The sequence below is a fragment of the Neopsephotus bourkii genome, unplaced genomic scaffold (genome assembly GCF_033783945.1).
Source record: "Neopsephotus bourkii isolate Nb327-2 ecotype Australia unplaced genomic scaffold, CSIRO-AGI_Nbou_v1 NB_1780, whole genome shotgun sequence".
In the NCBI taxonomy this organism is placed as follows: domain Eukaryota; kingdom Metazoa; phylum Chordata; class Aves; order Psittaciformes; family Psittacidae; genus Neopsephotus; species Neopsephotus bourkii.
Genome location: NW_026902254.1, coordinates 7,493,200 through 7,520,016, shown reverse-complemented (window position 1 = coordinate 7,520,016; position 26,817 = coordinate 7,493,200). Strand labels below are relative to the sequence as shown.

General features: G+C 35.2%; 1 protein-coding gene across 1 annotated transcript in view; it reads right to left on the bottom strand.

Moving 5' to 3' along the window:
• Positions 1–5,556: 5,556 nt before the first annotated feature.
• Positions 5,557–26,817, bottom strand: part of TBC1D19 (TBC1 domain family member 19) — a 48,732-nt gene continuing 27,471 nt past the window's right edge. The window contains exons 12-21 of the mRNA XM_061379966.1: positions 20,287–20,361; positions 19,955–20,017; positions 16,043–16,127; positions 13,746–13,790; positions 12,497–12,529; positions 10,121–10,230; positions 8,808–8,899; positions 7,953–8,068; positions 6,940–7,010; positions 5,557–5,945 (exon numbers count right to left, since the gene is read on the bottom strand). Coding sequence (XP_061235950.1) covers positions 5,871–5,945; positions 6,940–7,010; positions 7,953–8,068; positions 8,808–8,899; positions 10,121–10,230; positions 12,497–12,529; positions 13,746–13,790; positions 16,043–16,127; positions 19,955–20,017; positions 20,287–20,361 — 765 coding nt within the window. The 3' untranslated portion in view covers positions 5,557–5,870. The remainder of the gene's footprint in view (positions 5,946–6,939; positions 7,011–7,952; positions 8,069–8,807; positions 8,900–10,120; positions 10,231–12,496; positions 12,530–13,745; positions 13,791–16,042; positions 16,128–19,954; positions 20,018–20,286; positions 20,362–26,817) is intronic.

Genomic DNA, 26,817 nt, shown 5'->3' with positions numbered 1-26,817 from the left:
TGACAAGCTGTAGCTATGCCAGTTTTCCGCAGTTAGAACTTGATGTTAACATTAATGAACCAAGACTGGGCTTCAAAGCGATGATGATGTTTTTTGTAACCCAGATGCACTTAAATAAAAAAAGCAGAAAAGGAAAAATGTTGTGACACTAGACATATTATACAAGAAATTGAGATAATAAATCTGAACAGATATAAAATTAAATATTATTGCTTTTTACAACATGTATTTGTGATGATTTACTGTTTCTAATTTGACTTACTAAAAGCATAATCATCCTAAATACAGCTTTGTAGGAATAAAATCATAGAACGTACCTTTCATGGAACACACAACTGTTGAATAAAATGAACTATCAGATACCTACTAAAACATATTCTGTGGCTATAACACAATATTTTGTCTTTGACTATAGAATTCCAATTTGTATCTTAGCAACATGATACAGACTTTCTTGTTTGAAACAAAGCACAGAAATTGGTCACATGCTTTGTCTCCCACAAATTGTGAGCTTTAACTCCATTGTTAAATATTCCATTTATTTTGGTCATAATCCCAAAAGAAACAGTTTGTTCAAACTGTTCAGCCAAACACAATGTCATTTGGCAAAGCAAAATAGTCCTCCATAAAGCCAGTTCTCTAGAGATAATTGTTTGTACATAGCAGTAGTCCAACATCTAGAACGACACTGATTTTGAAATATGGATACACAGAGGCCCCACTACATGCTCCTTCAGAAACCCTGAAGTTCACCTTCTGTAACCAGCAATGTCTGACAATATACAGAATCAGGTGAACCCCCCTGGGCTTAAAAACTCAAAATCAGGGTTTGCCAGAAAGCAGTATTTCTTCCCCCACATGTTAATTTTAAGGCTGATCCCCAATCAGTATTTAGCACAATTAGGCTGCATTACAATTGTTTATGTGTTGCAGTCTGACAATGTGCGGTGAACCCAAGGCAAACATCCTATTCTAACCATTTATTCATTCTGTCCCCATTAACATCTGCTGACTTCTGCTGCACTGTGTGCCATCAACGGAAGACACAAATATCTGGAGATGATTCTCAAAAGTGTAATTGGTCTGTATGGCTATCATTTGGTAGGTAGACTGTTGACAACCTAACTAAAGAAATACTAAGATGAGTCATTTTAACACTGTTGTAAAGGAGAGCACAGATGTTACACTGCTGGATCAAATGTATCTTCCCTACATTGACAATTTCCTAAAGATACTGAAAAAGCTGAGCATGAGGCATGCAGGAAAATTAATTTTCAGTGATTTCTATTAGCAGCACAGCTTATTCTGGATTCTGGAGATTTCAGATTATCATGTGGTTGTTTACTACAAGAATAGTTCTCGCAGAACTGCTCACAAGACATGGAGTCCCTCACAAGTCTAGCCTTGTGCTGCAATCCTGAAGCTTCCAGAATGGGTATTTTTTTACCCTCCTGTACTGGGTCCTAGTGCTGTAAAAAAACTCCCAAAGCATAAAAAAAACCCCAAACCCAACCTCACCACAGCTGTTCTTCAGCACAACTGTCTGTTGTGCTGTTTTCTTCTGAAACCCTGTGTGGATAATGTGGCTGTCTGGAGGGGCATTATTCACAGGGGTGGTTTCTCCTGCTGGTGCTGGCCAGGGGGACAGGAAGGCTGGCTAATGCCCTTGCAGATGGCCATGCCCTCGCCTTGGTCCTGGCCCTCCTGCGTTCCCCTGCCCAGTGAGTGCACATGGTGCAGCTTCCAGGGTTTGAGGAAGCCAGCTGTAGCTGGCTGTACAAAAGACAAAGCTCTACTGATCTCGAATACACACGGCAGATAACTGCCTTTCCTGTGTGGGCTTTGGGGATGAAAGCAGCCGCTGCAGCAGCATCTGCCAGCAGCCAGGCACGGACAGGAACAGCCTTCAGGAAAGAAGGGAAAAGGAAGAACCCAGGAGCTCCCGCCACCGCTGCTGCATCCTCCCTGCCCTCCCCCGCTTCCTCACATGAAATACTGGACACAGTATTTTACTGATCTCTCAACGTCAAAAGGCTCTTCCCCTTCCTCGCTGAAGATACAGCCCTATAGTTTTGCAATGCATTTCAGTATCTTTTAAAGAAATGCTTATTTTAATAAACTGCTCACTGTATTGCTCTCCCCTAAACCCGTCTTTATGCGGCAATTCTCTTTAATGAAATCCCTTCAGTCTTGCTGGAAGAATTTTATGAAATTCATTAGGAAACAGTAAAAGAGACACATGCTTGGGCATACTCTTTTTTTTTTTTTTTCTGGTTTCTTGCAACAAGTAGAAATGTGCCTTAAACTGGTGTCTCTTTCCAGCCTTTTCCCTTTGCTGGGATATCAACTGTTCTACAGTCTCCATACTCTCTCCATGTCTCTTAATAAAATTTGTTACTATGATTAAAAAATTCCACTAAAAAGTAGAAAGTGTTCTTGTTACCCAACTGTTCCATTACTCAGCCATCAAGATTTACATTTCAATATTGTTTTGGAAGTACTGAATGGAGATAATTTGGGTACATTTTTAGACAAGCCTATTTACTTTTACGTTTTTTAAACAGTCTATCTGACATTACAAGGAACCTTTGAGAGACCGTAGCCAGAATTCCAAGGTCAGCAGCAAAAAATCGATCTTTATCTGTAACTGTGGAGACAGTTGGTTCTTGTACTAAAATGACTGTTTCTATTGATTTCAGATAGGGAGGAACGGACCAAGAAAAACAGTCTAACTAAATTGAGCCATAAAGGGTTCAGCTCAGCCTTTTAAATTAATGTCATTATCAATTTAGATATAATTCTATTATTAAAATCTGGCCATTACTTAAAACAGTGAAAATGAGAAGGGAGTTTTAGGAATTTGAAAGTCAAATGACAGAGTACAGACATCAAAAGGTTTGAACTGGTTAAATAAATATATCTTAAATAACTGATATTACCTATATATACACAAGAGGAGTATCTAGCTATCCTTTTAACATATTTTAATATGTTTTAACATATTTTAATATGTTAAAAAATATTTTACATGAAAGAATGTTACTTAAGCAAGGGACATTGAAAATACAAGTATAAACCAGAATCTGAAACACAGTATTTTGTTGGAACTAAAATGAGAAACTGAGGGGAACATGAGAACAATACCTCTTCAGTAAAAGCAATTTTTAAAGATAGATTTAAAAAAGGATCAATAAATCTAACAGTACAGTTGAAGTCTAAGGACAGGATCTGGTTCATTTTTAATCTCATCTTAATCTCATTTTTAAAGCAGTTATACTTTTATTCCTGTATACATGTTTCCCGTGTACATCTATCTGTATGTGTATGCACCTTTCTATACCTCAAAAAAAATCTGACTCAAGGCAGCAGAGCTCTTCAAGAGATTTCCCGCTAGAGCTGGTCCATATGATACCCATCTCAAGAGCTGCATGCAGGCCAGAAAGTAAGAGTCACAGCATCACCCCAGGCTGATGGAGCACCCAGCCTGGGCAGGCAGCATGAGAAGTCTAGCCAAAGACACGTGTTGTTGACCCACCCTGGCTGCAGAGCAGCCCAAGGTCACCTGCTCAGCCACCAGGAGAAACGAGGGTGGGGAAGAGGAGTTTAAGTTCTCCAGTGAGGAAGGCAGAGGGGACACAAGGGAGGTGAGAGACTGCTAGGATGAATAACAAGATGCCAACTCAGAGGAAAATAGATCGTATTCTGTTAGTCACAGAACTGCTCGTTCACACAAGAACCCAGCAGTCTCTGCCTACTTGTAACATATTCAAAACTATTGAAAATGAAGAAAAAGAGGGAAAAAAACCTGCTCAAAAATCCCAGTATGGAATGGGTCAAAAGTAACATTCAGATTTTACACCATGTACTTGCACAGAGCAATGGGTATTAAGAGGGTCAGCAGGGCTCCAAGGAATCTCCCTTGCTATTTAGTAAATACTTTTAATTCCCTAAAAGACCCTGGTAACCTTGTAATGACCTTACTGAGCCACACTCCTTGTGACTGCTTTGTAATGTTAAAATTTCTGAAGTACTAGCCAATTTTATGGATTTTAAAATCTGCAAAATGCAGCATTTTTAGAGGCAGATGTGCCTTGTGTTATTCTGAAGAGGAAACAAGGTCTTGTGGTTAATACACAAACATCAGCTTATATTTCAGAGCATCCTGAAGTATAAACTGGAATTTAGGAGAACAGAGACTGCTCACTTCTGTCAGGAATTTACTCTGTAATCTTTAGCAAATCACTTAATCTTTCTATGCCTCCCTTTCCCATATATAAAAGAGGGTAATACCTGCTGTAATGATAAAAGCTGTCACTTGTGTCCTCTTTTTAAAAAATAAATGTCATAGAAAAGCCTCTAGTTAAACGGTTAACAACATTTATTACAAATATTTAGGAAAAGATCAATTCCCTTTCTTATTTAGAATAAAATTTCTCCAAATATTCACTATGTCGTATCTGTTAAGCAGTTAGGTTCTTTATATAAGAAGTAATCATACTGAGCCCACAACTTTACCTTTTAAAAAATTAGCCTTGTAAATTTACTAGCAGTCTATTAAAGTCCAGTAAGTTTCTTACTACATTATCCTGACAGAGACAACAAGAATCAGACATAAAGCTCATAACCCTATCTGAGACTACAGCTTAGATCAGTTGGCAGATAACTTCTGAGGAAACTATGAAGGATTCATGTTTCACTGTCATACATTCAGTATGTATGACAAATGATGACAACTACATGTATGTAAATAAGGTGAAGATAAAAGTCCTCTGGCTGTGGCTTTATGACCCATTATGTTCTTTGATTTTGATCCTTCTTAAGGTATTAAAACATGCTTTACCAAAACAGATTCCAACTTTGTTATTAAAAAAATCAGTGGAAAAAGCTGGAAGACCTCACAAAAAATGTACGATCACAAGAGACAACGAGCCAGCCTGACTGTGCAGTGACAATCTGTCACGCATCAATAAGTTTGGATTCTGAACTGAAGACTGAGCTGTTGAATCAGAGAGACTGGAAAACCGGCCAAGGCCTAGCACTGCTCTTCCAGAGAGGGTGTGGGGCATGGTGAAAGGACTCTTGGCACTGTTCTTGAGGGGAATATTTTGGCTCATGCAAGGACTGGCTCCAACAAGCTCTGACGGAAGCTATGCTCAGGCCTTCTCTGCAGGGGAACATATTTTATGACACGGGACCTTTGATAGGATGCTGGGTAGGACCTTTTAGTCCTGAGACGTTTTAGTCCTGAGATAGATGTATACCTAACTGAAGATGAATGGGGAATGTGTGACTACATCTCTCTATATGAAAAGAATAGCAGAAGTAGCTAACATGAGAAAGAACATGGAGAAAATTTCTGAGAAGATTATAAATCAGAGATAACAGAACTGGTGCATGATCCTATCTTTTTCTTAGAAAATGATAAAAAATTCTTACAAGTTAAAAGTATCTTAATTTTCTCAATTGACAGTATTTGAGCTGATATCCTCTGAGAGCTTGACAAAGTAATTTCATATTAAAAGAGCTTTTAGAGCTCCAACATTAACATCACTGAACTCAGATCACCAATTACATTTACTTTATTTAATTTCAGATTACATGCATTTTAGACACTGATTCATATTGTTTAGTTGCACAGGTAATCATTCTCAATGTACAGTAATAACTATTGCTGCTATGGTGAAATTCAGTAGCATGCACTGCCCACACTCGTGCAAAATTACTGTTTTCAGTTAGAAAAATTTAAGGTCATAATTTCTAAATTAATATTGTACATACAGCTTAATTTTGGTTTTATGCAGATTTTGCATAGTTGATGATTAGCTTCTCAAGAAAGGCAGAAATTGTGGTACCAGTGTGGCTGAAGCAGATCAAGTGACTGTAGCAAACAAGAAGATTTGAAGAAGAGGCATAACTTTCAGGGTTGAAAGGTCAGCAAGTACAGCCTAGGGTAAAAACCAAAAAGGCTGGTTAAACTTGACATTTGAATCGAATTTCTTTAAAGCAAGTCAAGAAGTCAGAAAAAGGTTAAAATACTGACTACAATACTACTAACAAGTAGACTCAGACCTGGCTAGGAACAAATTCTGCTGTTTAATGTTAGGGTCCTATTGCATTATTTTTCATTCTAACATTTCAAATAAAAATATGTATATAAACCAAGTAACTTTATTTTAGCCTTCAGCCTCACTTCAAATATACATGGCATCATGGGTGAATAAGGGGTCTAACATTTCAACTTGCTTCTAAAAATAACTGGGAATTAAGAATCCTTATCCTGTAGCTTGGCTAGTACTTGTGAAGTAAGTCCAATGTAATGACTCAAATAGTCAATTTCTTCTCATGAAAGTATGTTTAAAAAAAAAAAATTCATCACAAGATCTCAAAGTTTGAAAAAAAACCAAAATACACAACCAGATTTTGGAAAAAAAAAAAAAGTGTTTTGACAAATTACTAGAAATAAACAATAACAATCTTCATCTTACTGACTGAATTTTCTTCATTTCCCATGACAGTACTCACAGTGAAATTTCAGGTTCAATATTGACATAAGTAATCTTGTTAAATCTTGGTAATATGAAAAAGCACAGAAGGAACTACATTAAAACATGCTGAGAAAAGAGGTACAAGCCTCTACAATATTTAAAAAGCAACATAACCCACAAACACAGATCATATATAAAATTAGAAAAAAAACCCTAATTGTACAAAATGATTTGATAACACTGCATTTTTGTAGCAAATATACTCTTTACTCTTATTCCAGAACAGCAGTGCTGTGTACTGCATATTCACAATTTCCTTAGTTTTTTTATCTAAGGTAAGAACTTAGGCAGAAAGATTTGCACTATGTACCACGTGCCATATGAAGCTTAGGTTACTCTGTTGGCAAAGCATCAGAAACTATTTCAATCTCCTCCAAATGAAACTTATCCTTACTTCAGCTGCAGCCAGTGATGTCACCTCCATCAGGTTGACTGCTCGGAAAGCAAACACAGCAGCTGCCAGGACTGAAAGAAAATGCCCAATATTTAAGTTGCTGACCTGGTTAGGATTAATATTGTAGGTAAAGTACCAATTCTTACTCCCTTAGAGTAATTATTTTGATTCTCAGTAATAATATACAATGGATGACTGTGGCTGAGTTTCAACGGCCACTCTTGAAACCAGACAGGAAAAACACAACATTCCTTCAGTGAGTGAAAAGGCTGGAGTTTAAGATGAATAGCTTTTAATTAAAAAGGACAAGGTGGTTTGCAATTAGTTAATTTCCAAACAAATAATTTTAATGTATTTAAATAGCAATATTTCATTTGTATTATGTAACATGAAAAAGTTAATTTATTTTGTATTATCTTGTATAATTATAGCTCCCTACATAACTGTCTTACACATGCAAACAGGACCAAACCATTTTCTCTTCTATTTACCTACTTTGTATTTAAAAACTGATCCAACTGAAGATACATGTCTTCTTTAGAGCCCCATCTTAAACCCTGCCTAAATCCTGGGACAATATTTCCTTTATTAAAAAAAACACAAAAACTTCAAAGTCTCTTAAAAGATGGGACTTCAAAAGAAGAAATCCAAAAAACCCAGGAGAATCCTCAATTGCTGTAAGTACTGAAGAGGTACTTGTCAGAGATGAGGAACATGAATCCTGTTATTTTGTGAAAGGTGATGAACTCATTTATTATTACCACTGAAGCTGGTAGAACATCTTATGTTCTGTTCAGAGAGCACTTAGTGGTAAAATACCTCCCATATTTTGCTACAGATGGAGCACTTATGCAATTCTAGTTTTCTAAAAGTTATACTCTGACATGTATGTAATTTGCTTTCAGTATTCAAAGAGCAACTATTTTCTTGTCATAAAATACACTGAAGCTAACATGTATTTGCCTTACATCCACCCGGACTGAACATGTTTTGCAAAAATAATTCTATATTACCAGCAAGAATTTCTAAGGAGTTGTATCCCAGGATCCTGTCCCACAGAAGTAAGAGTTGATCTGTAGCTAAATAACCAGAAAATGCTCGTACCATCCATTTAAATGAAATTCGTAGCCTGCAAAAAAGTGATAAACAACAGATATTATATTTCTGTCTCCGCTAATGATCAGACAGTTCCTCTATAAACTGAAAATATTTATTATTCTTCTGCATTTCTCTTCCAGGAAGAACAGCCATTTTCCCTTGCTGCTTTAATTATCAATATTGTCCTTTGCAACAGCCATCAGAAAACTATTTAGCATCTTATTTGATAAAGTACTGATAGTATTAAAATATTCTAACCGAATAATCACATTAGAGGGATCTCACCTATTACCACCCCAAATGTTTAATCCTTTCTGCTGTTATGCTATTACGATAGGTAACAACTGTAACAGCAAGATTTTCAGATTCTATTGCACTTGGTGCCAAGAGTGCAATACAGAATGACAGCATCTTGTTCTCTCTCCCCTTCCAGTAGCTTCTGCTGTAATTAACACATCTCTGTGTCTTCTGTATATTTCCTATGTAAGTCACTTAGCTACACCAGATCTGATATGAATAACTGAAACTTTGCTGGATACTGCAGCATTTCGCATAGAGCAGTTCTCTCTTTTTCACAGAACATACAGAAGAAATGCACAACTTACACAAACGTTAGAAAAAGGACTCCAACTGACTTTTAAGGAAAAACAGCACATCAATGAGTGCACTTCTGAATAATTTCCCATATATTTAAAATCAAAATACTACAGAACAGCATTTTCAGAGCAATGATCTGCAAAATCTGTAGCAAGTCAGAAGGAAGTACTTACGGCTGAGCCCCAATTTCTCGAAGGTGATAAAAGAGCTGGGGCAGATGTGTTTGTAGAAGAGTTTCAAACAGCAAACACAACGATACAATGCCCTAACGAAACAAGATCATATCCTGAATACTAACACTCATCCTGTCAAATCTGAGAAAACAGTATCAGCATGTAAGTATACATAAATTGTTAACTGAAGCTATAAAACACTATTAATGATATAATACACAGCTTAGGTAGACAGGGCACAAGCAGCTCTAATGCATTCAGTCACTAAAGGCTTGCTCCTAAAATTTTGTTTATGTATTAGGAACATAATACGTTATGATAGTCCCTTTCAACTCTTAAGTTACTTATGGTATTTGTATGTCAAGGTCTAAGTACTTAGTGGGTTATTATAATATGACCTACTTGAAATATTTCCACCCTGATGAAATGAACCACAGTTGTGCTAAAAAAATCAGAATGGGAGAAAGAGTATCTGACAATTGAAAACAAAACCAGCAATAGGGGTAACTAGAAAAGAATTAAATGCAAACACATTTTAAAATTTCTGTTACTAGTTACCGTGAAAATGAATAGATTCCTGTTCGATCTATTTCTCTGCAATGACTGGGAATGCACAGCCTTGAAATGGTATATCAAGGAAAGGATTAACCAGGAAATTAGCTTCTTTTACCCAGGAAACATTTTCAAAGCGTAATATAACTATTCAGCAATTTGTGAGGGAGAAAAAAAGTTACTAAATTTTGTTGTTCAAAAATAGAAGATAAACCAATTTCTACATTTGTTTTACATTGAAGAGAGCTGGTCCTGGTCACAAACATAACCAAATTATTTAAAGTAATCTAGTAGTGCTAAAAAGCACTTGCTGTCACACTAAGGTACTTGAAATGAAGAAACAGGCATTAACATGATATCACTGAAGCAATCTGACTATATTTTAATCCCTCTACTCTGGACTTAAGTGTGCACTTACATGTCATTGATTAAAATGAAAGTATGAACTCATGTGACTTCCGGAACCTGAGAAGCCATTACATAAAGACTTGACTCACAAAAAAAAAACCCCGAACCGTTAGAAAACTGAGAATTGTACTATTATAAATTACATAATATTCTATAGCAAAGACTAACACTGACGTAGAAAATCAAAATATCAAACCTGGATTTACCTAATAATTTTGCCAAGCTTGCCTGAAATAAAATATCATATTTAAAAGGTTTTATTTCAATCACATAGAAAATCATGTTATTGTACATTATTGTTCCATATCAAAGAGAATATCAAGTGAGTGGGTTTTAATTCCTAATGAACTTACAGAGGGATGAGAAGAGATGGAATGGAGTCTGAAGAAAAAACGCACATACATCTCACGGAATATCTGATACAATTTGGAAGGTTCATGGTACAGAAAACAAAGTGGAGCAACTGAAAGGATAAAAGAATTATAATTGACTCAACACTGTAAACTGCTAAAAGAGTTCAATGATTAAGTGCATGAAGCATGAGGAAAAACCAAGTAATTTATAGTAGTACAATTTACAAACACAATACAAAACCAATTATTTAGAAAGAAGTCTTTTATATCTATCATTTGATGCAAATAGTTAAGAAAGGAAGTAAAACACATTCTAGGTAATAGTTCTATATATTTCAAGAATCTAAACTAAGTAGAACCTGCTTACTACACTGCTTGCTTCCAAAGCAATAAGGAATATGCCTTAAGGAAACTTCCCTGGGCTGTAGGGCAATGGTATGTTGAGCAGTGCAAGTTTTTGATTCAACCATCTGTAACTTCCAATGTGCCCTTTGGCTAGTGACCATCTCCATTTGTAAGACTGGAGTAAGTTTACTGCTTGCAAATGGACATTGTGAAAAACAGAATACAAAATATAGCTTTTGGTTGCTACAATAACCACATAAACATGACAGACTGATACAGAGACCTGTTTATTTCTTGTAAGATCTGAAAACCATGGACATTTGGTAGTTTACAGTTTAGAAGTATTTTAGTTTATGTGATTCAAGATAAGAGTTGGCTACACTTGTAAAGCAGCAATTCTCTTGTTTTTCAATCAGTCCTTTTCTTGTTTTTGTAAAAGTCTCTCATATAGATAAATCTGTTGTATGCATATGCCGCACAAACATAATCAGTTCCTTCTGATTGCTACTCCATTCATTCAATGTACGTTTCACAGACAGTTCTTCTACATACATTTCTATAAACAGCCTTTTTATCTGTCCCCTCATCACATCTCCTGCTTCATTTTAGATGTGCATTCGCTATGGATGACAGCTTACATTTTAATAAGCTCACAGTCTCTGTCTCTACATTCACCTTTCCTTCCAGTTTGATTTACACAAAGCTAGGGATGTGGATACATTTGTCTGCATACATATGTATATATATGCACTTTTACATATGTCTATACACACACACAGAGGTGTATGCATTTGTGAATTCATTTTCATATATATATTTCATATACATCTCAGAGAAGGTGGCTTAATAGAAAACAGTGGTGTGTATGAGAGGTGAGGTGCTAAGGTAAGGTGAGATGCTCACAGAAGTCTGTATTTACATAGGGGTAAGAAAAGCAGAGGGTGTTACTAGATTGAAGATGGAGGTGGAAGATTTGGCAGCATGCATATGTACATAAAGACCAGGAGGATAACAGAACAATGCCTGACAGTTGACACTCTATGAGCATATGTATGCAAACATGCAAAAGGGTACAGGATTTACATGAAGACCCAGATACTTCTTCCTAGCACGGAGTACACAGGATGCTCTGCTTGTCCCCAGCTACCACACCCACAGCCTGAAGTGACACTACTGTATTTCTGCTGCCTTGTTTTCCAGCCTCCCTCCTACTCACAAGCAGCATGTTCCGAGCCCTTGCAAAAAGAGGACAGAATGAGGTAAGCAGGACAGGACACAGAAAGAGCAAAAGCCCCCTGGTGAGTACCAAAGGAAGAGTTTGTAACTAAGCTGTTCACTACCTCATAGATTCCCTACTCGGGTTCAAATTTGTATTTCATATTTAATTGCCTGGTTTTAATGATGATGTGATCATTAAACGTTATTAATAGCAAAATGTAGCATTTTAAGTATAATCTTAAAATTTGCTTGCTCTGTGTTTTCACAAACACCTTTCATCAATCTAAGGAAAACACTGAAAAGCTGTAACAAATAGTCTGAATTTGTCGGACTATCTCTGCCTTGTCACCTCTGAGACCTGAGGAGATTTTTCTGCTCTTCCTAGAAATCTTGTTGATATTTGAGGAGTTGTGCAGTAAAGTAGCAACCATTCTATTATTGAATCCTCCTTTAACTCCTGTTGTAGGCAAATGGATACAGTAACAGGCCTTTCACATTGTTTTTTTAAGGACTCTTTTCACAGGTAACTTGCTCTACCTGAAGTGAAACACAAGAAAACAGCATTCTGGCAACAAACTATATCCCTCTATTCACATACATTAAGATGTACAACTCAGCAGTTATCTCTCCGAGAAGCAACTCCCACAAGGTAGTGCGCTGTAATGTATGTAAATAGAAACAGATTGGAATTTTTAAATTATATAGAACAGTCTTCATACACAGATACGTGCAAGTGGAAAAGTTGCAAAAAAATACATGTTTAAACTGCAACATGATACAATGGCTTTAAGAGTTTATGAGAGTCATACTTACCATACATGGAAAAGCCGTGAAAAGGAATCACACCTACAAAACAAAAATAATTCTTTTTTGTTTTTTCATATTTCTTTTATCCATGTAAGAAAAAAAATGCATTCCCCCCCCTCTAAGTTTCTAGATTGTGTTCTACCTACCACAGGAATAAAACATTTCCTTGTAATGGACCTGCAGCCTTAGATCTGAATCTTGTAAATATTTAAGTACAGGAATTGTATCACTTCAGTACAACCAACTACATGCTTAAACACATGCTATAGTTCCTGGATAGCCAAGAAAAGCTCTGTTTCCATGAAGTTACTACAAACAAGCTTTGCTGAAATTAGAACCTAATTTCAGAAAAATGACAACCTGTAAATGTCATGTACTGACAAGGAGGGAGCAGGAAAAAAGGAGGCCAAGACCTCTAGTGATTCACGTAGTACAAGAGCACTTGGCAGTTGTGTGATGACAGTCCTCCTTTCCAGCTGATCTTGGCTCCCATTCATTAATTTTCATATAGGACCAGTGAAAGGGAGCTGCTTTGGCAAAAGGTCATAAGGACAATGCTTCATGACTACAAAGCTGCAGAAAACTTCGGAGGCAAAAATGAAAGAAGGGAGAACAAAAGTATGTGTTACAACTGGCACGACTGACACGAAGGCATAAATACAAGGCCAGAGACACAGATGCAAGACTGGTGACATACTGTCTTGAAAGCAAGAACAAAGAGCTTGAATTTAAAATGCACATGCACTGCAAAACCAGTTAAAGGATTCAAGAGGCACGGATTGAAATGGTCAAAATAAGGACTGAAAAAATAATTTTAACAACTGAAATAACAGCAAAAGCAATAACATTAAGATTATATAGATAAGTTACATCAGAATTTTTAAAATGAACACAAATTTTGAAAGAAAAATACTTTAACGTTTGAGTACTGAAAAGCTGGGGGTCAGAGAGTTTCAGCAGGTGTCATTCAGATCCTCCAAGTAGTGATACAAGACTAGAATATAAGCTGCTGCACCAGAAGTTGTTTTCCTGCTCCTTCCCACATACATAGACAAACTCTACATGTGAATACTAACACCAACCTGAATGTTCTTTTGGAGTAGCTTCAGTCCATCTAACTCCTTTAAATTAATGAATTTCAGAAAATAACAGCAAAACATGATTTGTAATAGAAGAAGTTAGTATGTGAGGAAAAAAGCCACAAACCTGTATCTTTTCAATATACCACTAGAGGAGGCAATAGCATAATTCTTACCATTTGGAGGATAGAAAACGGCATATTCTTCCATTCCAAGTTTTCCTGTGAATCATCAAACCACAATTAAAATATTATTAAACTGATAAGAGGTATAATGTTTTAAATTAAAAAGGTAGATTATTAGATATAATTGTAAAAATCATAATTAATTACATTATTGATCATTTTATAGTCTTTAGAACAAGAAAGAAATGCAATAGGACAGGTATAGTTGTAGACATAAACCTAAAATGCAGAATCAGTAAGGAAGGATGACAAACAGCAAAACAGAGGAGGAAGATTTCAGCAATGCTTTCCCATACTGATTTTATCTGGCTGTATCTTAGAAGCTCTAAAGGTGTTTGCTGCAAACCTTGAAGCCAGTGAAGCTCTATGAGGGTATAAGGTTAAGGGGTAATCTGACATGTTGTGGCAGACTAACCTAGGTACAGAAAAGGTGTTTAAAAAGATATAAGACCAGATAAAAAAATATTCAAGGCTTCATTAAGCCTGCAGCAGAGAGGAAAGATGGGTGGTATAATTGTGATACAACAAAAAAATACTTAAGTAACCTGTTGAATACAAAAGATTAAGTCTAGACAATCACTAATGGTACAGACTGACCATATAACTTTTTATCTTCCCTTCAAAATGAACATGTTATATTAGTTAAACATATTTTAACTACAGAAGCTAATAATTTAAAACCACTATTAAAAAATAAACCATTTATTTAGAAATATAAAAGTGGTTTTAAGCATAATTACAACTAATTAAAAACTATTTTAGTTTTAAAATTAGAAAGTTCAACTAGAAAATGTAATTATTTATATGAAAATGTATAGAATATTCAGAGATTTTTTTAGATCTCTGTAATTTGTTCACTGTATGCAGAAGAATTTAGCACAGGGAACTTTTGTCAGGTTCAATGGAATCTGGATGCAAGATATTTTCCTGTAGCGTGAACTGACTGAATTAAACTCAAATTTACCCTGAGAAGCTTTGCCTCCTATCCCATGAAAATAAAATCCAGTGTTTTCGAATTACAGAAATCAGTTGTTTCATTAAACTAAAAAATATTTTTCACTTTTCCTTTCAAAAGTTTCCTTGCTGTACAGCCAGGAGCGGTAATTTGAAAGGAGAGTATTTTTAGCATAAATCACATCTCTTGGAAAACTAGCCAAAAATAGGACCAAGAAGCCTTTCGGATTTACACTACACAGGTTCGGCAGAGATTTAGATTTCAGCAACTTCATTCCACAGATTTTTCTAGGACTAAGTAGGATGTTCCCCATAACTGCATTTCTGGGCTGCCATGGCTGCCTGAGCAGAGAGCCCAGGGAGACCTGGAATCCCACTGCTGTTCTGCTCTCAGGTGAGCTTTTTGCTTGTTTAAGAAATAGGTGAAGAAAAAGTCCCTAATTCAGTTCAAGAGAGAGGAAAGACCAAACAAGCAATGAAGTAGGAAAAAAAAAAAAAAAAAGAAAGAAAACAAGCACTGCCTCTAATGACATACAAAGCAGCAAGAGGAAAACTGCCAGCACATGTCCTGCTCAAACAAAAGTATTTGGTACGGGGATCCCATGTGGCTAAAGAAACTGGCAGAATGCAGAAGGTAAAGGTACGGGGAAAGGTGACTGGATGGATGACTAATTCAAGAAGGAACACAAAATAGGAATCTCTCTGTAAAGCCAAGGCAGGTGCGGATCTAAGAAGCAAGAAGGGTCCAGAAGCAGCATGAGAAGTTAGCAGAGAAGGCAAGCAAGATTGTTAAGAAAGACTCACATGAGAACTTAAACCAAAGAAAATCCAGCGTAAGCTGACACTCTGGAAGACACCATGCTTTACAAAAAATCAGCGTAAGTGCTTCTAAAGCTCTACTCTCCCAGACCTTTCAACATAGCCCACAGCTCTCCAGCAAAATGTTCTGTTTCTGTCTACAAGTATCTGTGAAGCATACTGCTTTGGGAAGATCACATCCTACCATCACTTCCAGTTCTAAATTTACTAAGTTGCAGAGGACAACATCATGTATTTAAATTTCTGGCTCTGATGAAGGTAGACGTTGTCAAGAGTTTATCATTATTGTCAGAGTTGTGTGTTCAATTTATTTTGGTAAAACACTGGAGAATTATACACATAGAACTACAATAAAAGAACACTGCAATCTGGCCTTCATGTGATCAGCTTCTAAACTGTCAGAATCAGTGCTGATGTCAACTGGATACATGAAGTATTTATAAATGTTCTTTTAAATGTAGTCTACTACATCTCTACAATCTTTTTTTTTTTTTTTAAATCCCAACTCCTTTTACCTCGTATGTATGATTTGGGTGGGGTGGCACTACTGTAAGTAAAGTGCTCCAATACAGACGTATCTCGGGAAAAACAAAGTAATACCTGTTAGAAAAGACAGCATATAAGAATCAGCTGACTTACTGGATTAACAAAGCAATGTCAAATACATTTAAAGACCTGCCTGAATTAGCACCTACTGGATGCTACTGAAGAGAACTAATAAGGCTGGAAGCCCTTGACCAAGTTAATTTACCTTCCTGTTCAAATTTCCAGGCTTGCTTTGAACTTGCCATGATTTTACCTTCACATCCATTTGTTGTCAGTAAAATATCCTCATTCTCCAACCCTTTTCTTTGCCTCTCAGGACGGGTTTATCCTCTTCTGTCACATCATTAGTGACTGTGCATGCACCTGACTGCTTTGATGTCTATTAGCTTATTTTTCTATTCAGTTACTATGACCTTAGGAAGTCCTAGTAAGTGAATAAGCAAATGAAACATTTCCATTTTAGCATGTGTGCAGTTCTGGAAGACTGATCCATACATTTGCTTTTGTTCCCAGGAGCTTTACAGAATGCTTGCATGATATTAATGTTCTTTCAAAAAGCATAGAGTATAATTTTCACCTCATATCCAAAGTTCTGAAATGTACATTGTATTTTGTAAAATATATTTGCATTTTTTATTGTTTACATAAACAAAAAGCACAGCATTCACAGCAATGGAGTATAAAATTAAACAGTGAAAACATTCATAGGAAAAAATAATAAAGTCTCGCCCTATATGCAGTTGTAAAAGTGTAATAATTAGCATAGTACTTGAACATGTTCGTGTTTTCATGCACCATTAAGAATGTACACAAGAGGGCAGAAGTAAGACAGACTTCAACTTGATAACTTCCTTAAACCTCTGCTCTTGCAGATTTTAACTGTTTTCTTTAACTGTAGCCAAGGTGAAAAGGTAGAAACATTTTACTACATAATTTGTTGTGAAGAAAAATGAATGGCTTCTTCCTTCAACTAATTATTGCAAGCATTTACCAGGTAATAGCATTTGTCAAAAGGAAACATGCAAAACCAAAACACTGACATCTGAACATCCTCGCTTTATCAGCTTTTTATGGAAGCAGATCATATTTTGAGACGTTTTCTTCTTTTGAATCTCAAAACTATTTCTCAGATGCAAATGTCTTTTAAAAAATAAATAGGTTCTTTATCTCAAACAGTTTAAGCTAAATATTATTTTTGCACAATATACAGTCATTTTTGTAGCTGCCAAAATACAGCTGACAATAACAATACACAGGCACATGTAATTCTCTGTATATGTTAACTTAGGTGAAAGAGAAGGAACTAATCTAAGAGGGGCATTAATTATCTACTGTCATAGGGGAAAGAATGTAGCTTTCATTTGAGGCCCCCTTTTTTAACAATACAGTGTCCAGTACCAGTATCTGGAAGTCTTTGAGACTCTGCATCTTTATAAGAGATAGACTCTAGCTCAAACATAAGTTATGACTATACCTAAAAACTGGGTGTTCTTTGCATGTACTCATCATGCAGGATGTAAGACTAAAGTATTCAAATTGAACCTCTGGCATGAAAAAATGAATTTACACATGTATTAATCCACATACTATGTTTCTAATTCACAGAATTACAATGCTAAAGAAAGAAATGACACAAACCCCTTTTAGTACAGAAATGTTTGACAAACTATTGGACATTTATAATCAAAATCGAAAAAAACGCTACGGATCTCAAAGGACTGTGAAAAAGAAAAAAAACCCAAAGCCAAAGCTTTTATAAAAAATAAATTACTCTATTCAAAGTAACTGTATTCTATTTCAATACGTACAAAAAAGTAATAAAAGCATGTAAACTTTGGGATAAAGAAAGCAAAGCTATTAAAGGAAATAAATGACATTTCACAGTGTTCTTCCCCAAAAGAACTGCATGCTACAAAAGAGGTACTAATAATCCAAACAAATATCCTCATTGCTATTTTACCCCCAAGTTTTCTCATTTTGATGGATGCTTTATCTGGTAAACAATAGACAGACAAATGCCACATTTTTCTCAGTGACTTGGAAAATATAGAGGCAGTAAGCAGTCATGAGAAAAAAAAAAAAACAACAATCAAAACACAAACCCAGTGGAAGCATAGAAATAATTCATCTGGTTTAAACTAATATTTTCATTACCTATTTTATTTAGCCAATATTTAATCCCAGTTATCATATGAAATCAATAATTAATATTCCATATCAGAGTGACTCATACTGCAGAATTTTTCCAGGGGCCATAGAACAAAATCATTTGGCATCAATGTATTTGCAAATGAGGTTGAAAGAGAAAATCTTCAAGGAAAATTGATAACTTGCTTCTAGAAAATAGTCTGAAGAATATCACAAAGTACCAAACAAATCTAGAGCAACTAACAGTCAGAAGTTTGAGATATTTTTTGCCTCAAAGACTTGCAGTGAAATCAGCCAATTTTTCAAATATTTTTGGTGACTCTCCTTCAAATTACTAAGGATAATTCAGTCCTTTTTATGTTTTTCCTTCTATAATCATTCTTTCAGTTAATAGAGATATACTAAAAAAATTAAATATTCAACAGTGCCATATATTAAGAATGATGAACAAAATCTATTTCTGATGGTCTTAAATCGAAAGATTATACTGTATACTAGTTCATACTCCTTCATAGATTACAATACTGTGTGTACTGGAACTGACTAATTAATATGCCTTAGTAGTCTATATAATGAACAAAGCAGAAATAAGAATGAGAATTTCAACATCCTATGTTGAAGAGATGTTACAATAATGATCATGTTTGACCCTTAAATTAAGAAAAACTCCTACCTGTAAGTATTTTAGTGAATAAACATCAACGTCTGAGTTGTCATTATGTAGTCACTTCTCAAATTTTAATACAGAAACAAATTCATATACAGATCTGCAATTAGTTTTAAGTAAAAAAAGCCTATACATTAATGAAGTTATAATTTTAAGTATTAATGTTGAAATGCTTATTACACTAAAATATTATCCATAGACATGATTGAATAGCATGCTTAAATAGTAATGCATATTTTTATATGTCTATGGACTAAACAGCATTAAGGACAGTTTCTTGCTTAGTTAAATTACTAGCAGTTTTACTTATTGCCATCAAAGAAAAAATCATTTAGTTTCATATAGCTCAAAACCAAAAAATTAAGCAAATCTAACCTAACTGATGTGACTAATGAAATTGAAAGCGCTGTGGAAATGGTAAGTTTGCTGCATGACATTTATGTTGACACAGCAATCAACTATATATTAGGAAATTCAGAAATGTAATCTCTGTCTATTTAAGGGCATTTGACAGGCAGTAATGAAGATAATTCTTTATAAATTAGCAAGGTTCCCCATTGCTAGAAGCAGCTTTGGAATGAGATCAATCCTGAAAGTAACCATACATATCACTACCTTATTCAGAATCAATGTCTTCAATTTCAAAATATGCCAACACAGTATCTTTTATGCTTACTGCAGTAGCTCACTGTATTCTTATAACTGGAACCCTGAATATACTTCTCAAGTCTTAATATCTCTGTAAGCCACAGCTGTTCATAATTTTATTACTGCAAAGCTGGAGAGGGGAAGAATATAGCTGAGTTCATATTTTCTCATTTACTGCATTAGAAAGACATTGTGTAGAATCCTTCAGAGCATGAGCTTTAGATGCCTGTCCTACCTAATCTGTTTAAGTGCATAAGGCTGTTATTCAGAACAGAAAGTATATGCAAACCAGCAAACAGATCTGTCTAGGTCTATATCTGCCTATACATGAAACACAAAGGCACTCCTTACTTCAAAGGGGATATAATCCCACTGGAGTATACTTTGTAGCTTTTCTAAGAAAAAAATAGTTACATACCTGATATAAATAATCCTCAAATACAAAATAATAGTCATCGTTGCTTGCTGTCAGCTTTACATCCTGTAATTAAAAAACCACAGCAGTTAGCTTGAAAAGATGTATTTTGTTTCAGACTCCCATTGAAGCTAAACTTAACACAGTGGTAGGAGACACTGTTTCATCACTGAATCATGAAAGAGCTGTAGTTAAGCATATACTCCATATTTTAAAATTAAAAAATGTTGTAGTAACTTGATGATTATTCAGAATTGAAACCATTTAACCTTTTTCTGTTTAAAAACCAAGATGAGTGTATAAATGACCTAATCACTGTTTAGTGAATTACTTACTTTGTAAATCAGACTGTCCACTAAAAGGTCGTGCTGAATCACATTTGACTTAAGCTGTTCATAGTACAAGATATCCTGAAATTAAAAATATTATCATAATCAGACTGAGACAAAACTTTATATTTAAGCTAACAAAGCCAATTCTTAACTACTAAAAAAATACATATAAACAGTGTTCAGCTAAAGAATCCACTGCATAATTTATGAAGCATTCTATCACGGTTTATTCTAGTTTAAGCTTTAAGAAATTAAGCAGATATTTGAGACATTAGAAAATGAATTCCCCTTTAGAAATAATGAGAATGAAAGAATTAGTTCAAATAAGAGATCTGCATTTCCAACCTTTGGGTCTTTCTACACATAAAACATTTTCAATGCTCAAACTCATTATGCTTTTTTCCTTTGTTACCCTCTATTTGCATGCACCTCTCCATCAGTAGGTTCTGTTGTACCTTCTATTATTAGTGAGTTGCTGCAAGTATTTGATGTTAACCTGACTCTCCAAATAAATTTGTGTAAAGATGAAATTGTATATATTAAAAAAATCTTGTGAAGAATATAAAGAACTCAGACCTTTTTTTAAACTCCAATTACTTCCCAATATCTACAGAACATACTACACAAAGGTGAAATGATGGGAAAGAATCAGAACAAGCACTTCTCTGCTTTTGCTTATTTTATCCCTTTCTTCTTAGAAAGAGTTTGCAAAGGAAAAAAAGAATTAAATATCACACTATCATCATGTAATTCTAAATCTCTAAATACCTCTCTGCCATTATACAATTCAACAACAGTTTCAGATTGAATAACACAGCTTCAGATGGTTTTGGGATCACTCGTTAGATAAATCAGCAGTCCCAAAGCTCTTTCCCACTTCACTAAACTATTCTGATTTCAGTGTCTCTGTGGACACCACACAAATGCTTGCATATTCCAACATATTCTTTACATAACATTTACTCCTGATTTATTTGCAAAAAGGGCTAGTCTGGAGTAAGGATTTAAAGAGAAAATGGAAGTAAGACAGAATTCTGAGAGGGAGAAAATTGAGGAAAAAAAAAATAAAATTAAGAGAAGGCCAGGCAACACTCAAAGTGTTCTTTGTATTAACCCAAAATTGAGAAGTGGTGAATGGTATACACTTAAAAAATATTAGAATTGATATATTATTAAACTAATAAGTTGAAATGAGGACAAACCCGGTGCTTATTAACCACTTATAAATACCACAGGGAAAATACTTGCATTTTTATTTCTGAGAAATAAAAAGCAGAGGTATAAATACTACACTATCTCCTTACAGAGAATCAGACATAAATATTTACTAAACGTAAATTATTTACAGTATGAATACAGCACTACGTAAATATCTTTAAAGCTACAGAGAACTAACTCTGTCACAATTTAGAAGTATCAATACTGTAGTCTAATTAAGTGTAACACTGTCAAATTAATAATGTCTAAAGGCTTTTTTTCCATATCAAATGACTATATATATTAGAACAGAAAAAGCTAATACTAAACAAATTCAACAAGCCAAACTTTTTTTCATGCTAAGCAGACAGCATGATTAACTGTTTCTGTTTCACAGGCAAGTACTCCTGCATAAAGAATGCTACACTGAAACTCATGGCTACAAGCGTACTAGATAACACAACTACTAATCTATTGTAACTTGGGAAAGAGATTCTAACAACCTCATGGTTTCCCTGTTAGTATTTCCTAGTTTTCAGTTCTCTAGAACTTCCTTGAACTGCTAAAAGGCTGTTTGGAAGTGGGAGATGAAAGTGGTATGACAAAATGAGTAATCTTTTGTGACACATACATAGAGCACACTTTATATACATAAACAAGTTTTCTTTTTAAAATACTTTCATCTGAGGTCACACAGTGGGTCCAAGCCACAGATGAACTTTATCACTAGTGTTCTGTGCTAAGCTTCTCCATCCTAAATTATCACAGAATCTTAAGACTGGTTAGGGTTGGAAGGAACCTTAAAGACCATCTACTTCCAACCCCCTCCCATGGGCAGGGACCCCTTCCCTTAGACCAGGTTGTTCAAAGCCCTGTCCAGTGTAGCCTTGAACACTTACAGGGGTAAAGCATCCATGACTCCTTTGGTCAACCTGTTCCAGTAAATTGTTTCCAATTAGAAAGCCTTTCAATTATGTTTTGCATTTGCTTACAAGAGTCCATAGATTTTCCTGTTATTATGAAAATTATTTAAAGTCACAACTCAAAACTAATCATTTAAGTTCATGGACCATTCAGCTTAACAGTCAGAATAACCTGGTATTAAGTTTAATTGCAGCTGATTTATTCACACTTAGAGTAGATTTAATGATTTGGTATGCAAGGAATGACTTTACTGAACGTATGAAGAACAAATTTCTGGACAAGAAAAGAGATAATCATAAATGATGCTCTACTCCACTGACATCATGAGTTTAGAGTGCTAGTTTCAGTGCAGTTTTGTCTATGGCGTCATACCAAACTATGATTGCTATGTCATTGATTTCTTAAAATGTTTATTAGCTTCCTATGCCTTAATTCAACTGCATTAATTGAAATGCAAATAATTATGTTAATTGCAATACCAACAGTCAGTGAATAATATTGTCCACAAAATAACCCCAGAAATCTGCCAAAAGAAATAGAAATTCAATACTTTAAACCAGAAGAGAGGATTTGCTATTTGTTAATCCAGAATGACACATGCATTTAATATATTTTGTAACATATATTTTGCTTTCACAAAGTTACAGTGTAGAAACTTTTAATTTCCTACCTTGTGTACTGATTTTAGAAAACAATCTACTTGCAAGAATATGGACAAATACTATCTGAGAAAAGAGATTTGAATTACTTAACCAATAGTATGCACAATTTCAGAAATAGATATCCTTCCCAATTTTCCTCAATTGGTTTCAGTTGGGGTAAATATTTTAAGCAAATAAAAAGGTGGTAAGAATAAGCAACATGATATTTTGGGCACTGTCTTAAAAGAGACAACAACTGGGCTCAGATTCTTCAGCAACTCCCAGAAACTGAATGCAAGCTCTTTATAACTCAGTTGAACACTTTTTTCTATATGATTCTAAATGAAAAGGGTCAACAGTTCATCAACTTTTCTTTTTTCAGAAGTAATAGTTTCTCCTTTACTCTTACAAAACCCCACTATGGCAATTTGGTCATTACTGAGAAAATCAAACACTGCTTGCTGCTGCTCTTTTAATTTCAGCATGAACTAAAACTTCAAACACAACTCAAAACTCTGCCCTGAAAAAATTAATAGCAAATTTACATTGCAAATATTAGCAGAGTAAAACAATACTTAAATATTTTAAGAGTTCAGTAATTTAGTAAAAAGACCAAAAGGACAAGCTGTGCACCTGAACTAGAACTGACAAGAAAAGGTTTCGGAAACAAATCAGAAATCACTAAAAAGTGACTTGTAAGGCAAAACCAGTCATAACCATTCTAGGACTAAAGGTTTTAAATCAGTACTCATTATTCATTTTCTCTTAAATTGTGATTATTGTGATGCAAAATAGAAGTCTGGGCTTGGGAATCATGCCAGGTTTTTTTCAGCCGTAAGTTGCCTACATGAGGATCTTACCCATGCCGCCTAGTAAGACATGAGGCTTGAGATTCACACTGTATTAATAATTTCTTCCTTATATCTGAAGTATAAACAAGATTGGTCACAGATTTACTTTCAAGTCACACGACTCTCTCTGTGATCAGTTCTTCTCACTTTCTAAAAGCTTCACTCAAGCTGCAAAAAAAATTCAGGTCTCATTTCACTATTTTATTGTCTGCATTTCTTCAAGTTTCAGGAGTGTCCAAAAATGCGGTATCTTTCTTAGCCTAAAATTAGGCTAAGAATTTAATTAAATTTAACTATAAAAAACAAAATCTTATAATTTTCATCCGACTCTACCTTTCTCCTCTGTCTGCCAAATTTTAACATAATCTTGATTTGTAAACTTTTTCCTTTTTAAAAACATGTTGCATTTTTATATAGAATGTTGCTTTCAGTACTGCAGTGCTTAGCCCTCTTGACCTTACAAAGCCACATACCACAGTTCCTACCCCAAACCATCATACTGTGTCCACCTGAGAGCATAAGGAAAAGGGAGCTCTGAAAGCAGTGCACAGGCAATACAGAAGAGTATCTTTCAACAGTACACAGCGAAGCTAGTTTAAGCAGTTTGGTGATTCACATTCTCTGAAATTAAGGTTTTGATTACTCAGCATCCTCTGTGCAGGCACAGTCCAGCTGTGGCCTGTCATGAAATCCTTGGCACTGGAGCTGCACACTCACTGTTGAACTATAGGCAGCTCATGATTGATTCTTAGGTTACTCTTGTCATGTAATTGCAATATCTATACTTGCCTCTCAAATTTAATTCAAGATATGGATGAGTGCAGCATCCATTTCTTCACACTGAAGGAATGGGAAGAAAGACTGACACTCAGGAGTCTGGAAAGAAGACACTAAGATTTGTAGGAACTGGATGAAGCCTAAAAAATGGCAACCAGCATTCATTAGGTGAGTTGTAGATTTTGGAACAGAAGTGCCAGAAACAAGTACAAACCAAAAACTAGTCAGATTAAACAAAGAGATAATGGACAAAAGAGTTAAAGAAATTTCCTCCTGGCAAATCCTTGAAAAGGATCCAAAGCTTATTCTCCTTTTACTGTACACCCATGAAATCTACTTGCAAAGTACATTCTTATCTGAAGAGGGCCTATAGGGATGCTGGGGATGGACTCTTCATTAGGGACTGTAATGATAGGACAAGGGGTAATGGGTTCAAACTTAAACAGGGGAAGTTTAGATTGGATATAAGGAGGAAATTCTTTCCTGTTAGGGTGGTGAGGCACTGGAATAGGTTGCCCAGGGAGGTTGTGAATGCTCCATCCCTGGCAGTGTTCAAGGCCAGGTTGTACGAGGCCTTGGGTGATATGATTTAGAGTGAGGTGTCCCTGCCCATGGCGGGGGGGGTTGGAACTTGATGATCTTAAGGTCCTTTCCAACCCTAACTATTCTATGATTCTATGATTCTCCAGTCAAAGATGATAACAGTACATTATTGCTACTGGCTTCTCTGCTGTTTGAATAGTACAGTGGGTACCTTAGGCTACTGATCCTAGCCTAAAAAAACCTGATAAGGCACGGAATTACACAATGCTCCATTATGGATCTACCACCTTACTGATTTATTAAACTTTTCAAACCTAGGAAGTTATATTCAGTAAAAGCTGCAGTAAAACAGCACCACTCATTTTTGCACGCTGGAATTTTCAGAATTAGGATTTATTTTCAACCTATTAACTCGGAAAAAAAAAAAAACTAGAAGGGAAAAAAAGCCCATGAGATAATGAGCAATTTTGTTTTTTAAGCACTGCTTGAAGAGCATGCAGTGAATAAATCATAGGAAACAGAAGGGAAAAAAAAATTAAACAGATTCTCAGTAAGTGTGTGCCATCCATTTTGTGCAATGAATAAGGCAGACTTTCCCCATGAAAAAACTATGATGTGTGATTGAAGATTGTACAGTAAAATGCATATATATACAGCAAATTCCACTGGTTGCAGAGACAATATTAACAGTGACACTGTTTGGCTTTTAAATGTTTGACTTTGTAACTTTCAAAATTTTCTTTTAACACGATTCCTCTAAAAGGTACCATTACAAATGAAAACCAACAATTCATTGTCAGGAAATGTGTTGATGCATTTCTAAATAAACCTGCATATAGAGCTTACAGTTTATCATTTTTATGATTGCGATGCTAGATTGCTAATATTGTCCCTTGCTTGGCTCTATATTAGCTTTACACAGAGGTTGAGCTTTACTGAATAAAATTTTCCAAACAATATTGGATGTTAATAAACACCATGCTGCCCATACCAAACCCTCATAATGTTTTACTTTAAAGAAAGGAAATTCACAGTCCTTATGAGTTATAGATTCGTACAACTATAAATGGAATAGAGCCTGAACTGCAAATCAGAAATATTACAGCAGGAAATCTCTGTAACCACATGATTCAACTCCAGCAGATAAAACAGTACACAAGAGGTAGAGAAATGTTAGATAGATCAATAAAGTCTATATGAAATACAGTAGATCACAAAGCAGCTACAGGTATATGAAAACTGCTTTGCTATACTTTACAAAAAATAAAGCAGTGTATTCAGCATACACAAGAAAAATGTCTCAGGGTGTTAGCATTCTGGAATTAGTTGCAGCCTTACCTCTATGAAATGCTAATAAATGCAATGTTTAAAATGAACTATAGACATCAAACTTATAGCTATAGTAATCAGTGTGCTCCATTGTCTGATCTATGGGCAGTCTCCTAGGTCTCAGCCAGAAAGCCTATCTTTCCAGTGCATTTATTTTTTTAGTACTCAAAGTCCATAAAACAACTGTAGCTTAGAGCCCAGGATAACAAATACTATACTATACTATGCAAAAATAGTCTTGGAAAACAAGATAAGAGTCTCCAATAGCTGTT